This window comes from Anguilla anguilla, chromosome 18 (genome assembly GCF_013347855.1).
Source record: "Anguilla anguilla isolate fAngAng1 chromosome 18, fAngAng1.pri, whole genome shotgun sequence".
NCBI classification, from domain to species: Eukaryota; Metazoa; Chordata; class Actinopteri; order Anguilliformes; family Anguillidae; genus Anguilla; species Anguilla anguilla.
In genome coordinates, this window is record NC_049218.1 from 11,697,987 (window position 1) to 11,713,933 (window position 15,947).

General features: G+C 42.4%; 2 protein-coding genes across 4 annotated transcripts in view; one reads left to right on the forward strand and one right to left on the reverse strand.

Moving 5' to 3' along the window:
* wdr27 (WD repeat domain 27) overlaps positions 1–2,691 on the reverse strand; it is a 62,310-nt gene extending 59,619 nt beyond the window's left edge. Inside the window, exons 1-5 of one of the 2 annotated variants that reach the window (XM_035399412.1) lie at positions 2,301–2,691; positions 1,726–1,949; positions 1,476–1,617; positions 912–1,036; positions 427–540 (exon numbers count right to left, since the gene is read on the reverse strand). In XM_035399412.1, the coding sequence (XP_035255303.1) occupies positions 427–540; positions 912–1,036; positions 1,476–1,617; positions 1,726–1,914 (570 nt within the window). In that variant the 5' untranslated portion in view covers positions 1,915–1,949; positions 2,301–2,691. Of the gene's footprint in view, positions 1–426; positions 541–911; positions 1,037–1,475; positions 1,618–1,725; positions 1,954–2,300 lie in introns of both variants that reach the window. The other variant, XM_035399411.1, reaches the window with a different exon arrangement.
* Positions 2,692–4,231: 1,540 nt separating this feature from the next.
* Positions 4,232–15,947, forward strand: part of psme4a (proteasome activator subunit 4a) — a 37,899-nt gene continuing 26,183 nt past the window's right edge. Inside the window, exons 1-4 of one of the 2 annotated variants that reach the window (XM_035399408.1) lie at positions 4,232–4,729; positions 12,290–12,430; positions 13,011–13,127; positions 13,921–13,977. In XM_035399408.1, coding sequence (XP_035255299.1) covers positions 4,533–4,729; positions 12,290–12,430; positions 13,011–13,127; positions 13,921–13,977 — 512 coding nt within the window. In that variant the 5' untranslated portion in view covers positions 4,232–4,532. The remainder of the gene's footprint in view (positions 4,730–12,289; positions 12,431–13,010; positions 13,128–13,920; positions 13,978–15,947) is intronic. The other variant, XM_035399410.1, reaches the window with a different exon arrangement.

The window sequence follows — 15,947 nt, forward strand, 5'->3', positions numbered from 1 at the left end:
TCTTTGCTGGCGTTTAAACCTCAAGTTTAAATCTCTCGGCCACAGAACTGCATTACAACTGGAACAGCTAATCCTTATATCAGATCTGGATAGCTGTTTCAGTTGTAATGCAGTTATGTGGCCCACAAGTTTAAACCAGAGGTTTAAACTCCAGCTAAGCACACAGCAATTGAGCCTATATGCCTAGCCCAAAGTCCAAAACCACAGCAGCAGAACAAAATAAACATGATGTGAGTTGGAAACTGGATATCAAGCCCAGTTTTTTGCATATATTTGCTTAGAAGGTGCCCTGATTTACTAAGCATTCGCTTCTGCATATTTTCCTTTTGTACATCTGAATATTATACTGAAGCAATTCCGCTTTAATGCCGTGCAATGCATCTAAATCTCCCAGAATCTCCACCTCCTGAACCACTGCTCCATCACCTTGAATGTCCGGTCCTCTGACGTGGTCACGAGGATGTGCCCAGTCCACGGGCAGAACTCAGCCGCTGTCACAGCTCCCAGGTGGCCCGACAAAGAAATAATGAGCTCCTTCTTCTAAAAGGCAGTACAGTGTGGCTCTGCATGTTTAGTGTACCCAAAACAACTCAAATACAACCGTTCATTCTCTCAGAATTAACCTCCATTACCCAGTACAAATAACAAATTATTATTACAGGACACATCAAGAACAGCACAGGAGCACCAGAAACTCCATTTTTGATACAGAGGCACAGGGGATGAAACGGATGAGGCCACAAGGTCAGCCTTCTTGGGTCTTGTTCAGTGTGTGCACTCCAGAACACATAGGGAATGTAAATGTGAGTGTCTGAAGTGTACCAGTTTTCACTTTAATTGAATCATTCAGGGTGTGAATGGGAGTGAATGAGAGCAGACAAAATAACCGTGAAGAGGCGAAGCAAACCTACCTGCATGTGTAATATGTATGTTTTTACACCTGAGCAAACTGCCACCTTCTCATTCTCAGAACACAGGGACAGGTGCTGCACCCTTCCCAGACATGTTCCAATGACCACCCCTGATGCAGTCAGACCTAGAATACACTATTTCACTTCAGTATCACTGTATTCAGTATTGTAAAAATAGAAAAGCTCCAAAAAGTGTGGTTTTCAATCTGTGAATTCTACACTGCAAAGATTAGGCATAATGCAGAGACAAAGTCCTTCCAGTAGAAATCATTTATCTGTATTTTATTGCCATGAAGCCCTATACCCATCAAACTAGCTTCATAACAAGCAACATCATATTACACTGTTCTTTTGCTGAGCAGAATTCATTACTCGGAGTGACATTTTTAATAAATGAGACATTTGTAAAGGTGGAGATTTACTGAAACCATTTTATCAACAGTATAATAGCAGTGTCCCAAATTCAATTTCCTGTTTTCAATATCAGAATAAAGACATTGATTTTTAGGGGACATTGCATTTTGCTCAGGTTAATGACACTGTGATTTACCACCGTATACTTACCCTCAATGTCTCTTCTGTAGCAACGTTCAATGTCCCACACAATGACGTAATCGTTAGAGGCAGAGCAGAGGAGGAATGGGTCTTGCCTTGTACCAAAAGCCAGGGCAGATATGTTTTCATGGTGACCAATAAGTTTCAGGGGCTACACGGAGCACAAGATTAATCAACGTTGGGAAGAACTATATTGATAGGTTAGCATAGTGATCAGTTTCGGAAAACGTGGGCAGGCGTACAGCTGTTTTAAGATTACCTTTGCCCCAAAGTCATTGTTGATGTAAACCCGCAATTCATTGCCCTGCCATGGGAAAGCGCAGTGGGAGCTGCAGCAGGCAAGCTGGACATGAGATACCGGGGTAGGAGAGGTCATAATCAGGGCCAACTTCTCTGTGACAATCGCGACTTGTTCGTCCTCCAAACAGGAGTCCCCATCATCAGCCATATCTCTTCAGCACAACTTGGCTTGGTTGCACTAAACTAGCTACAACAATTAAAACAGTCACTTACAGTACAGTGACAGTGGTTCATTGGTCAAAGTTTGTATGGCAAACAGTTTCCCTATAGTTGTCTAATGAAATTGCAATTCAGTCAGGCCCTACACAGGGTGGGTGGCAAGTCTAAATGCAATGTTTCACTACTACTGCTGTTACGTTAGTCACCCACTTGTCAAGCAACAGTCTACAGCAGTAACTTCTGGTGATTTTCTTCTGCTAGTTTTGACTTGCAACTGCGTCAGACAAATTAGACTATAGTCTAGGATATTATCTGCAGTTCATGCAAATTTGTAAGATACCATGCTTGATACGTTATAAAAATAGCAATACTTACATACGATCTATTTTTAAAAGGAAAAGTTGCGCTGTTTTCTCATTAGTTTTATAACGTTAGATGAATCGCTTGCCAGCTATTTTTAGCGCAAGTTAGCTAGACTAACTATAGTTAGATCTAGCTCGATTGTTAATGACCAGCTCTTCGAGCTATTATAAATAAAAATTTAGGAACTGGTACAAAATAAAGTCACCAAATCACGTAAAGCAACATATTCTTTCAAAAGTCTAATTTTTGCATTTTGAAAAATAGTCATCAATATATCTAACTACCGTTAACTGAGTAGCTCTTATTCGTCTGTTAGCAAGCTAGCTAACGATAACAGCTTGCGGTTGCCTAGATACAAAATGCAACGAAAGGTCATTTGCGTCTTTTTCTAGTGTAATGACATGACTTTCCCTACTGACAATACGGAGAGATATACAAAACGTAATTTCTACGATGCAATTCGATGCTTGGTTTTTCACTCATTCTGAATCATGCATACTTTAATTTAATGTAATGAAACATGAGTTTATTGTACGCCTACTATTGTTCGGTTTTGCAGAATTATATTTCAATTCAAAGCCGTGTCCACTAGGGGGAGGCAACGTCGTGGTTATTCAGGGAACTGTAGCAATGAGGGGACACGGGTATACCGAGGCCCGTAGGTCAACAAGGTTTATCCATGGCGTAACCTCATCTACCCCCGCGAATTAAGCAGTAGGCTAACAATATCCACCGTGTGATTGCGAAAAGCAATCTGGAGGTGTAATGAAACTTTCCATTCCAGCCTTGTGTGATTGAAAGCCAGGAACATAACATGCTCATATTTGCCCCTTGGTAAAATGTCAGATGGATGGAGTTTTCTTCCAAACCCAGTGCCGTGCAGGGGCTAGGCTGCTCTTTTTGCCCTGAGTACCAAAGTGCCCTTGTTTTTTTTTTTTTTTTTTTTTTAACCTTTATTTAACCAGGGTAGGTCAATGCCCTAAAGGGACACTTCTATGCTTCATTTCCGCCATAATGTCACACCAGAGGGATACTTTGCAATACGTTTTATGTATATTAAACATTATGCATGTTTGGTTTAGTTGCTGGTTGACAGATGGGAATGACAGAGGACCATCCAAAATAAATAAATTAAAATACTGAGAGGGAGAAATGTACAATGTCAACTGTTGAATCGTGTGAATTGTACACGAATATACCATACTGAAGAGATGTGTCAGCATTCATGTACTGTGCACTTTTGTGTCAATAAGGTCAATTATCCAGGTGTTACCACTTTAAACATAAATACATCATTAAATGAACAACGTGGCATTAGAGATTCATTCAGATACGAAGCCTGACACTTCCGCCTGTCCAACATGTTTGTATTTGCCTTGTGACCATGTGACCAGACCTGCGCTTGTTTGTTTTATTGTATTTTTATTTTTAATTATTAATGATGCAATGATCTTTGTTAAAACCCACGGAAACGTGTGAAATGGCTAATCTATCAACATCGACAAGAAAATCTTTCTTTATTTCAAGAAAATTATGTACAAATCAGTTCAAGAGACCATAAAGTTATATCCAACACAATACAAAGACAGATTAGATAAACAAATCACAGAAAAACTTTAAAGGAAGTACATACATTTATAGTTTTTACAGCTTTTGAATTGGAGGAAAACTCAATGGACTTTAAATTATGTTCCGATTCCTCAATAAAAACATAAAAAGAGGTCACTTGTTTGAACATTTACATTTGCATTACATTTGTATGTGGTACTTCTCTAAAATAATAATGTGATTTATTCATATGACTGTATCTCGAATCTCTTATCAAAGAAATCAAACATCGACAAACAAGTCATTCTCCTGATATATACCCCGGAAGAAGTTTTGTTTCACCTGGGATAGTTTGAGTCATGGCGGATATGACGAATGCTCTGTGAGGGGGCGGGGTTTAAATGTGTGCCAGTGTCTCTGTATGGAGATTGGGAATGTGTGAGTAACAGGGAGATTGAGTATGAGTGAATGTACGTATATGACAGTGGAGGTCAGAAGAAATTGGGATCCCCAGTGTCGACGTTCTTTCTAGCATCTACGGATTGACGTTAATGAAATGTCACTGTGTTCCGCCAGTTAAGCCAAATAAGATTTAGCTTGGTAGCTAATAATATAACTTTGTACGAGTTGAACACATAGAGCAAGAATACCTAGAGAGATAACAAAGGAAAAAAATAACGGGTTGGAAACTGTAATATGAAAAAAGACGAGGCTGAGGTATTAGGTTTTGTCCCTCAAAAAGACATCGTCTACAATAAACTACTTCCATACGCGGACAAATTAGACGAGGAATCCAATGACATTTTGGGCCAAATCAAAGGTAATTTGGGCCGGGCAGTCCAGCTCAGGGAGCTATGGCCCGGAGTCCTGTTTTGGACAAGGAAACTTTCTACGTAAGTAAGGGTGTTTTTTCTTTCTTTCTATGCTCGTATGTTCAGTGGGGTTTTTGAAACAAAGTGCACACCGAGTGAAAATAACATAGCACTAGGCCTGGTTGGTTTGGGATAGACCAGGCCCCGAAATAAACCCCAGGCAGCTGTCAAGAATAATGCTTGTTCTTTAGTCTATGCAGCTAACGTTAAATAGCTTGTGAATTCTCAAGAAATCAACTCCTAGAACATTATCTCGTTATATCGACGGTTATTTGCCAATGTTGGCTAACTGCTGGGTAGTTGGCTAATCTTGGTTTAAATCTAACTGATCAAAGTTGATTTAAGACTGAAGCCGGGAACGTTATGAAGGCTTTTTCTACCAATTTTGTTTGGCTATCTTGTTGGCTTTCTAGCTGCAGTGTTAGAAGTTAAATTCTAGCTAGCTAGCTAACTAGAAAGCTATCCGTTGCTACTTTGCATTTATATTTAACGTGTCAGTTTCGTTATCTTTATTTTTCACCCAGACTTGATGCCGTTAAACTGTAGCCAGTCATTCCAAAGCGGTTAACGTTATAGAATCTTCCGAGTGAACATTTTGAATATCATAATTGTCGATGCTACTGTAGCTAACTCCCAAATAGCTAAGTGGTCCATGAAGACCAGTTGCCAGCGTTAGCTGAAAAAAAAAAAAAAAAAAAAAACTAGCAGGCTAGCCAGCCAGCTAGACATGTGTGTTGCTTACTAACGGTAAAACTAGCCTGGTGGCTATGTTTTTGCATACAGCTGGAAAGCTAAATATCTTTCTGGTAGTTACGATGACATTTGAACACTAAAAGCTTCATGTTTGTCGGACCAGTTCCATCAAATTCGTAGTTGTTATAGATCTACTCGCCGCGTTACCTAACTCCATTAGAACAGGTTATATAGCCGGCTAAATTGCAAGGTCAAATGCAGATTATTAGAATGTGATTGTAATAGCTATATAGTTTCTGGAACTCCTTGCTAAATTAGCTGGTCTGGCTAATACGTTTCCAAAGCTTAGTCGACCAGCTCGGCAGCTAACCTACCCGGCATGACCTATGCAGTTTTTCATTATAGCTAGACTGATAACTATTGAAAACGTTTCATTTCAGTTTGAAAGCAACAGTTATAATTTCCACAGTTTTTGTTAATGTTAACTTAGTTGCGAAAATCCATACCATCAAAAAGTTACCAAAAGCCTCAACTAGTTTGGTAACGTTAGTTAACTTAGTTTTGCAAGTTATTTGTGTTTCACAATTGTTGCCTTAGTTTGACTAGGCTGCATACTGACAATCTTTGACCAGATACAATTTAGCTAACTGAGCTAGCAATTTTTTTGGTTTGTTTTTCTATATTCGTTGGATTCATGAAGTTTACATTAATTTCACGAATTCATATCCCATCCAGCTAATGTTTAATGTTAATTGGTTTCTGATTATTTTAAAATGGATGTTGCTAGTGGCAGACGAGACGCTGTTGCAGTGTCATCAGAAAAGACAATTCGAGCTTTTTCTCTCCTGAACAATATCATTTTATGAAGCTACTGCTAGCTAATTAAAACAGCAACAGTGAATGATGCACGACACACGCCGTGGTCTTTTCTATTTGTACTGATGGTTGTGTAAGCTCATTTTTGTTGATTGATTGTGAATCACGATTTAACGGTACGTGCCAGTGTCCATTGTACATAAATTGACTGGTCAGATGATTGCTCCAATAATATGTGAGTTTAGCCCAACTTTTGTGCTGTGAAGTGAAACGCCAGCTAAAGACAAGTTGTGGAATGACTAAGGCATATGGTGGATGACAACTTATTTATTAAGGGATGCTCAGATTGTTTCTGAAAAGCAGCATGTTCTCATAAATGAACCAATTATTGGTAGAAGTTCTGTGAAAATATGCTTCGGCTTAGTTAGCTGTGTATATAAGGCTAGTCTGATACATTGGTGCAGTGTCAGTGTGTGGTTGCTGAGTCACACGTGTCTTGCGAAAGAGAGTTCTAATTTCCCTGTGGTTTCAAACTAAATTCAGTCTCTTCTCTCCTTTTTTTGACCTCCTAACATGTCTGACCAGACTCTCTATACCAGACCTAGATCATTACATGCTTCATCCATGTTTATTGGATCAGAGGTTCAGAACTTCCACTGTAACTAGAATAGTTGGGCTACTTTTACAAACTGCGTGATCCTGTAAAGTACTGCACATTTCTTTATTTATTATCATGCAAATGTTTCATGCTGCAGTTATACAGAAGTTGCTTAATAGTGCAGCACAGTGCTTTGATGAAATGTGAGGTCTATATATTGCACATGATATTTAAGATTCTGGATGGTCTGTCTGTTTTGATAAACAGATGGATAGATCTAGCCTAAAGCTTAGATTACATGGCGGTGTCGAACACAAGCTGCTGAGGGTGTTCATTACCCTTCATACTCAAGCCAGAGCAAGTGATGTTGTGGGTGAAAACAACATTCTGAGATGTTGCACAACTGGCACCGTTAGTTATTTGACTGTCTGGGTTTGCATTAGTCAGCCAGCAAGGTGCTTGAAGCTCTCTCATGAATATTTTAATTAATAACATTAATTGTATTGTTGCACAACCCCCCCCCCCCCATTAGAATAAGCTTCTTGATTTGATAACTGTCGAAGAATCAATGCGTTTAGTTAAGCCCATTAAGAAGCTTCATTAGGGTGGTCTGGCATTAGTGCTGTATTGCAGATCAGCAGCGTGGTGCTGCATTCCTCTATGTTGTGGCTAGATCGTTCCATCTTACACAGAAACAAGGAGGTCATATCTCTGTACTTTCACCACTCTTCAGAGCTAACGTTGGAGGAGGAAGTGTTTCTCTGATCCAGCCACTCTTTTTACTGTTGGACAGTGATTTATGAGCATGGCCTTTCTAAGAGTGCTGCTTTCCTGCGTAACCCATGTAGCCCATATGACCTGCGTGACGCACCCCTGTCCCAACCAGGACTGCAGTAACCTGATGTGGGGTGTGCTTTTTAATGGTGTGACATGAAATTCGTGCTTGTTTGGATATCTTTTGGCATAGTCCTGTTGTGGCTCTGCTTATGTGGTGGCATCTTCTATTGGTCTTCCGAATACATTTCTTTTTCTGACTACACCAGCGCCTCTGATTTTGAAATAAATTTTCATTTCACAAATTCAATTCATTTGACTGCAGTCTTTTTTTAATATAGCTTGTTGATTGAAAGCAGAAATTGTCTGCGAGTGAAGCTGTACTTCAAGTGAGTTGAACTACTGGCAATATGTGTGCCTGTGTGTTACTCTACGTGTCAGTTAAAAACACGCAAAAAAAATAAAAAATTGGCTTATCCAAAAGTACGTGTTTAATTAAAAGGTTGCTTCTGAATGGTATTTGCATGCTTCTCTTGCTTTTTTCTCTTCCCAAGAAATGAACAGAATAGCTCCAACTTTTACAGAATCTGTTCAAAGTGAAAATGTCATGTAGCTGATGTACCTGCTTGTTCTAGTTGTCCCTTATCCTGTATACACGCATATTATTGCTTTTCATACTAGTGCTGTCACCAGGCTGTTCTGTTGAGTTCACACTTTGGTTCCCATGACAATTTGCTCACCACTGGCTTAGATTGCACTCGGAGATGTACAAAGAACAAAGCCGTTCATTAACGTTCTTTGGCTTTTGTCGTCCTTGAGGAAAAAAGGACCGATATGGAGTTGTAGCATGTCATTTAATTACAGAGCAAGGCTTCAAGAGAAGCAGGGGATTCTGCTTGAAATATGGGTCAGGAAGAGAAGTTGTGGTGTTCTTCATCAATCACTTGACATGATTTTTTGCATAATGGCATGAACTGATAGGCTACTTGTAGTTCTAGTTAGAAGCCAGTCCTAGGCACACAACAGTTTTCCAAATCATTATGACCCCTATCCATATGGAGACTGAAATGACTTGTGTAGTTTTGAGTACAGGAGAGGTGTATTTGCACATAGGGACCTTGGAATGTAGTGAATTCAGCTTGTGCTGTATTCAGCCTAACACTGGGATATTTGGACCTGTGCAGATTCGTTTGCTTTGTGTAGATGAAAATCACCTGATAGTTTTAATCCTTTTTTTATGTGTGTGGGTGTGTGCACATCTTTCACATTGATGTGTTAATTATACCAGGAAAATGCAAAGTGCTCTCAAATGCATAATCAAAAAAAGTGACACTATTTGAATAACTGTATTGTTGTTCGTGTGACTGACTCATTATTGAAACAGTAGCAGTAGATCCTGGATCCATATTACCAATTGTGAACCAAACATAAATTGACTTCACCTCAGATCATCCACTGTGGAAGGGAGTGCTCCCACTACACATTCAGTAATGTTAAATTGGAGAATGCAGTTAAATGAACTTGATTGGGACTAGTACTTCACCTGACCCCCCCACCCTGTACATTTCATTTTCTGCCGGGGATTCTCCCTGTTTGGAGCAGGACTTTTGGGACGCGGTGGCGGAGGACATAATGCCTGTTTGGCGCCAGTCCCTGGGCCTCAATCCCTGCTGGCTCAGCAAGATGGAAACTCTGAACTCAGGAGCTGACCTAGATACTCCTCACGAACTGAGCGATCCATCCTCCTGAAGCTTCTGCTTTCCAAGATGCTTTCAAGGAGCTTAAAACCCCCTAGATGTAATATACAATGAGAAATGCCAGAGGGCGGGTAAAGGGGAGTCTATAGGATGCGCACGTCTCTGTTCCAGTCCTTTTTTTCTCCTATCCTATTTATTTTTCCTTGGTGCTGAAAAATGTACACTGCTGTCATTTTTTAGGTAGCCAGTGTTTCAGTCTTTATATGTTCATGGGTGCTTTAATGTAGTGATTTTACTCAGTTAGTCTCGGGTTGCCCTTGTACAGGGGCGACATAGCTGAGGAGGTAAGAGCGATTGTCTGGCAGTCGGAAGGTTGCCGGTTCAAACCCCGCCCTGGGCGTGTCGAAGTGTCCTTGAGCAAGACACCTAACCCCTAACTGCTCTGGCGAATGAGAGGCATCAATTGTAAAGCGCTTTGGATAAAAGCGCTATATAAATGCAGTCCATTTACCATTTACAATAGGAGCCATTTTGTGGTTTCCCCTGGCTGACTGTGTTTGAGTGCCACTGAATGTTTTGGGCACAGGATCAATGAGTCCCCGTTTCCATCTGCCTTTGGTGAGGCCTTTGGTTGAGTTGACTCAACAGGCAGTTAACCATCAACAAAACTGCACTCGCTTAAAGGTGACACCGTCCAGCTAACCAGGAGCCTGTGTCTTACAACTGAAACCTGTTCTTCTTGTGTGCAAATATGCAGCGACAGCTTAGTGTAGTGTCAGAATAGTCACATTCTGATTATAGCTACTGCAGGACTCATTGTTTTATCTCTGAATATCATAAGTATGGTCCAGCAAAATTTCAGTATATTGATATCTTTTGATATGAAACTTATATTAATATTGATTGTGACAATTTCAGTAATATTGAATAAGTCTGTATTGCATTTAGCATAAATATCAATTCTAGGGATGGGTGTGATTTTTTTTTTTTTGTACATATTATTGTGTTTGTGTGTGTGTGTGTGTGTCTGTCTGCTGGCCCATATTCTGCTTGGTAGACATCATTTTTCATTATTCTGAGTTCAGATTATTTCCTGCTTTGTCTTGCGAGAGAGAGGTTTAAGCATGAATGACTTCAAATCTTATGATGTAGAATAGTTTTTTCCCTTTCACAAACTTGTGAAACTTAAAGGGTGTTATATATGTGGGTTGCTCAATCCTTCCCTTCTAATCTCTTCTGTGAGTTGTTCTCAAATGGACGCCAGCCAGCCGTTTGTGTGTGGGTGGCGGGATGGTGAGGCGGGACTGCAGGGTTCCACACTCACCTCACCGGTTGGTCATTTTACCAGCGAGCAAGGCGGCTAACCCGAATTGCCTTACAAATGAATAATATATAAAAAAGAACAGTTTGCTCCGGTTAAGGATGTCTGGGCCTCAAATGAGCCAGCATGCAGGGCAGATGGGACTGAATGAATGGTGGAAGACACGGCGCTGGAAGCGGGGGCTGCCTCTCCCTGCTGCCCGTTTGTTGAATTTGGTGGCAGTGTTCCATAGGCCGTGTAGCTGCGTAGGTGTTGTGTAGTTACAAAGGCTGGTCTTGTTGTCAGGAGACTGGCTTTATGTTTGTCTAGGTTCGTGGCCGTCGACCTCAGCTAGTGCTTTGTCAACAAATTTAGGAGAAGGTTCACTTTTTAACACTTTTACATCTTTAAGTGCAAAACCGATGTTAGAGATAAAATGTAACGGGCATGAAAGTTTAGTATGAAGTGCCGTCCGATTGAATCTTCTGTCCTCATGTCTGCTCTGGCGCTCACAAACATGATCAGGAGTTGAGTTTTCTGGGTAGCTATCCCAGGAGCTCACAGACTGATATGAATGATGAACAGTCATCATTTCTTCTGTGAGTTATAATCAAATGTGTTAGTCAGGCTGTATTTGCTTATGCATTTCTCGTGTGAAATGCGTAGCTGTTTGCTGGCGCTACAGAGTGGGCGGAAGCGCACTGTGAGGCCGCGGGGTGAATTTGCAGTTCAAAGGTGGCGCACAGCCATAGATACACAAACACACACGATCTCAGGTGTGCCTCCAGGAATCTCCAGAGATCCTTTAATGGCTGATCCTCTGACGACACGGTCTCTAGAGACTCTGACGTCTCTGGTGCCTTCGCACTGTGAAACTGGGGGGAAATCTCTGTGACACGGCTGTCTGTCGCGATTGGTCACGACAGCCTTCTGTGTCCGTGGCAGCTGGATTCTGTTTGTCCTACAATTTTATTAGCCTACATTATGGCTAAACCAATTATGGTGTGATAATTTGAATATAAAGAAAGCGTACTCTTTTCTGTTTGCTCTTTGTTGTACAGTATATTTTTAGTTCTGGTTATGTGATTGAGGTTGCACTGGCTAAATGCGCTGAATGATTTATTATTAGTTCTGTCAGTTTTCAGGAAGGTTGGTTTTCCTCTGCAGAGTGTTTATCAGGATTCTACCCCCAGAATGTGTTCGGTTACTTGTGGTAGTTAGCAGCACTATTGGCATTTATGAATCAGCCATGTATGTTCCCCTCAGCCTGATCGTGCCTTTTCACATTCTCCTAGTTCACTTGCTTTCTGTGTCTCACCAGCCTGTGACTTTTGTGTTCATTTTAAAAATCAAACTTCATATTATTGGACTCCTGTAATTTTCTCCTCAATTGGCAATGGAATTCAGAGGCTGGTCAGTTCTGTCAGATGTAGCCTGTATCAGGGATGAAAGCAGGCTGGGGAGGTGATAGGAGAGCGATAGATGGATAGCATTCCCCCTGACGGATAGCGTGCCCCCAGACGGATAGCGCCCTTGGTGAATGCCCTTGTTGCCTATGCCTCGAACCAGCCCTGCAACAGCTGAATGCGTGCAGTGGACAGGGAAGATATGAATACTACTCACGACTCCCCTGCTTGTGATTTGCAGAATGATCTTAGTGGTGTGCTGTCCCTCACTCTGCTTGTATTCCCTCTCTCCTGCAGGTACATGCGGCTGTACGGAAGAAAGTTCAGTAAGGAAGACCATGTTCTCTTCATCAAGCTGCTGTACGAGCTGGTCACCATCCCCAAGCTGGAGATCAGCATGATGCAGGGGTTCGCCCGACTCCTCATCAATCTCCTCAAGTAAGACTTCCTCTCAGGACTACCTCTTCATGCCAGTCTAGTGCAGCATTCTCCCCATTCTGTTCCAGTGCACACCCTGATCCAAGCTTGCTACTTGCCATGGATCTGGTACAGTGCACACTGGTACGGTGCAGCCCCATGTACTCCCTGGCCTGGTCCACTGCAGTCAGGTCAAAAAATTATTTATTACATCATGATGCATTTTAGAGAAATTTCAGACAGGGCATACTATTTAGTCAAATTACATGGTGTTTTGTGATAATACACACCACACTTATGAAATCTGGATAGCTTGCAGTGTTTGGGGATATACAGTGACAGACTTCAAGTGCTTACAAAACGGAAAAGGTTAAATTGTGTTCATAGGGTTCAAAGAAAAGTGGGATTGGAAATGTAAAAGGCAAGAGAGGTTTCCAGGAACGAAAGAGTGCCCAATCTGAATGCAACCAAAGAGACTGACTGGAACAATATTTTTCAAAGTAGAACCGTGGGCATTCCAGCCTTGACCATGCATGAACTCCCTGTTTGGCTGAGAGAGAGATTGACCTCACAGGCACTCCCTCCCTCCTGTCCCCTCCAGGAAGAAGGAGTTGCTGTCCAGAGAAGACCTGGAGCTGCCTTGGAGACCTCTGTACGAGCTGCAGGAGAGGATCCTCTACTCCAAGACTGAGCACCTGGGCCTCAACTGGTTCCCTAAGTAAGTCCCTCCCCTGCCCCTGTCACTCTCACAGGGTGGCCTTTGAGCTCCTGTTGTGTGTGTGAGGGGGTCATCTCCAGGGTCAGCTCCAGGCTGGCTGAATGTCCCAACCCCATGGAGGAGACTCTCTTTCTTCATGCTCCCGGAGGGACATCTCTGGGGGCCTCTGTAAAACACTTGTGCAGTAGTGTCCCGATGACTGTGTGTTTATATAGTGTGCTTTCCTATCTGATGTAGGATTCAATGCTAGGTTATCATTTCTTTTACACACAACCCCATTGCTCTATACCCCCCCCCCCCCCCCTTTGTTATTTAATTTAATGTCATTTTTTATTTCACTATTTTTGCTGAAATAATTAGTTTGGTTGTCTGTGTTTCTCTCCTGATTGTGTTGTCAGTCTTTACACCACCTACACCCACCCTCCAGCACAGGTAGATGAGCCCTCCTACACCCCCAACCCCACCCCATCCCCACTTCCCCAGCCTCATCACGCAGCCCTCAGAAATATCTAAACAAATCCACATTTAACCGCATTCCTGCTTGTACGCACAGAGACGTGACCAGCTTCAGCTTTATTTCATGTGTTTTTCTTCGTATCTTTTTAAGAATAAAGAAATCATTTAATGAGAATCATCTTCTTGTCGGAGGTTTGCCTTATTGATCCCACAGTGACTGTATCTGAATCAGCTGTGGGTTTGAAAAGTTGACTCTTCGTCTGATTCTGGCTGATCCCAGGCCAGCAGAGTGTGCTGAATGTGTGTTCTTTGTGCCTTTTTCCCCTCTCACGTGTAGTTCTCTACGGGCATGCCATTCACCTAAACATTTAATGATTAAAACGTTGAGGAGGTGGTAAGGAAAAGGCTTTTTTTTCCCTCTTTTTTGGTTGGCGTTTCTTCTCGAGGCACTTAGAGATTTTTAATGCATGTGTCTCTGAACAGAGGCTAGAAAGCCTGCTGGATAGCCCACCTCACCCCCAAACGCAGCTTGTGTGGCTCAAACTCTTTCTCAAAAGCCCAATGTTAACATCCTGCTCATACTGTAGATGTTGCACTGCAGCTTACGGTATCCACGGTTACCCCAGTGTCCCCTGCCACGCCTGGCTGGAACCCCTGTCTGGCTTCCTTGCCCTGCTTGAGGTTTGGTCACATGATACTCAAGCCAATCAAACTCTTGGCCCTCCCCTCACACACCTCTTATTTTATGCGCCCTTTCCCCAGCGCGCCTGAGCAGTATACTAAAATGGCGGCTGCTGTCCTGCTCTCTTAGTGACGGAGAGAGAGGGTAGTGTAGCTGATGGACGATGGCGTAAGTGTGGGGTCCCGGCCGGCTCAGGCTGTGAAGGTCCGTGCATTTTCAGGTCTCAGCGCCTCTATTTTGGTTGCTGAACCCCAGTCAGCGTTCTGGCCTGCACATGCAGATTCACAGTGCGGGGGGCCCCGATGGGGGGAGAAAGAGGAGAAATGAGAGCAGCAAAAAGGTCTCCCCACCCCCACCCGATATCCCCAGTGCACCGGTCCCTGGAAGATTCCGGCATGTCCTCCTGGTGTGACCACTCGCACACTGCGTACTCCCTGGTGCTGTGCAGTGTTCCTCTGGATGTAGCGCTGAGCCTCTTGTAATTGTGCACATTGTGAGCAGAAAAAGGAGATGAGGTCATTGCAGAACTTCCCCGTTCACCTGATGCTAGGGAGTTAGGCATCCTGGGATTTCACTCTTCCAGTTTGTATGCAGTTTGCTGCAGTCACACATTTGGAAATGTGAATCCATGTCTTAAAATAATTATTTACCTATGAGTCACTGTAAATCTATTCATTTTCATTGCCAGAGCTAATTCCTATATGCTGGGTAGTGTAAGAACGACTGCCTACTCCAATGTCCTCCTGAGATTGTAGGGCAATCAAACCTTAAGAGCGTAGGGTTTGGTAGAATCATAGTCTAGGCCACAGATGAAATGCAGTCACTGTGCAGATCCTGTTCCTCCGTGATGAAATACTTGAGTGTGTTGAATGAGTGCGGTGAAGGTTTTTATTGAATCCAGTATAACATCTTGGATGGAATTCACCTGAAGAGGTAGAGGTGGCAGGTGTGCAGAACATGTGTAGTATAAATGTGTGTGTGTGTGAGAGAGAGAGAGAGAGAGAGAGAGAGTCTAAAATGTTTTACATGTATGAGAGAGAGACAAAAAGACAATCACAGTAATTCCATGCTAAGACAATCTTGTTATGGCCGCTCGTATTGGAGCAAAACTTCCCCTGAATAAGCACCAGTGAGAAACATGGTTACCATGTGGATGTTGGACTTTAATGCAACCCCACTTTGATTTTGTGCTGACACCATGAGAAACAGTGAATTGGGAGCTAACTGGCAAATATAAGAGTGAATGATTTGTAAATTAAGCTTCTACAGGCATCATTTGTCCTCTCACATCTAAATGGAACACATATCCTGAAATTCAGTTAGGACAGCAGATGATCCCTTTTTTATGTGGTCATAGCTGGCCTGATTGAGAGAGCCGATAAGTCTAGTCAACCAATAAAAATAGCTGTAATCAGTTGGTGGGTTGAGTAAATGTATCTACCTGGGCAGATTGTTAGAGAGGTTTTGGCTGTGCACGTGGTCAGGCTGTCTAATTGCATTGGTGTGGTCAGCGCACTCATTGACTGATTAACAATCACCTGTGTTACTTCACTGTTACAATGGTGTCTGTATCCTCTTCTCTCTCCCCTCCATCTCTCTCTCTCTCTCTCTCTCTCTCTCTCTCCCTCTTTCTCTCTCTCTATCTATATCTCTCTCTCTCCCTCTTTCTCACCCCCTCTCTC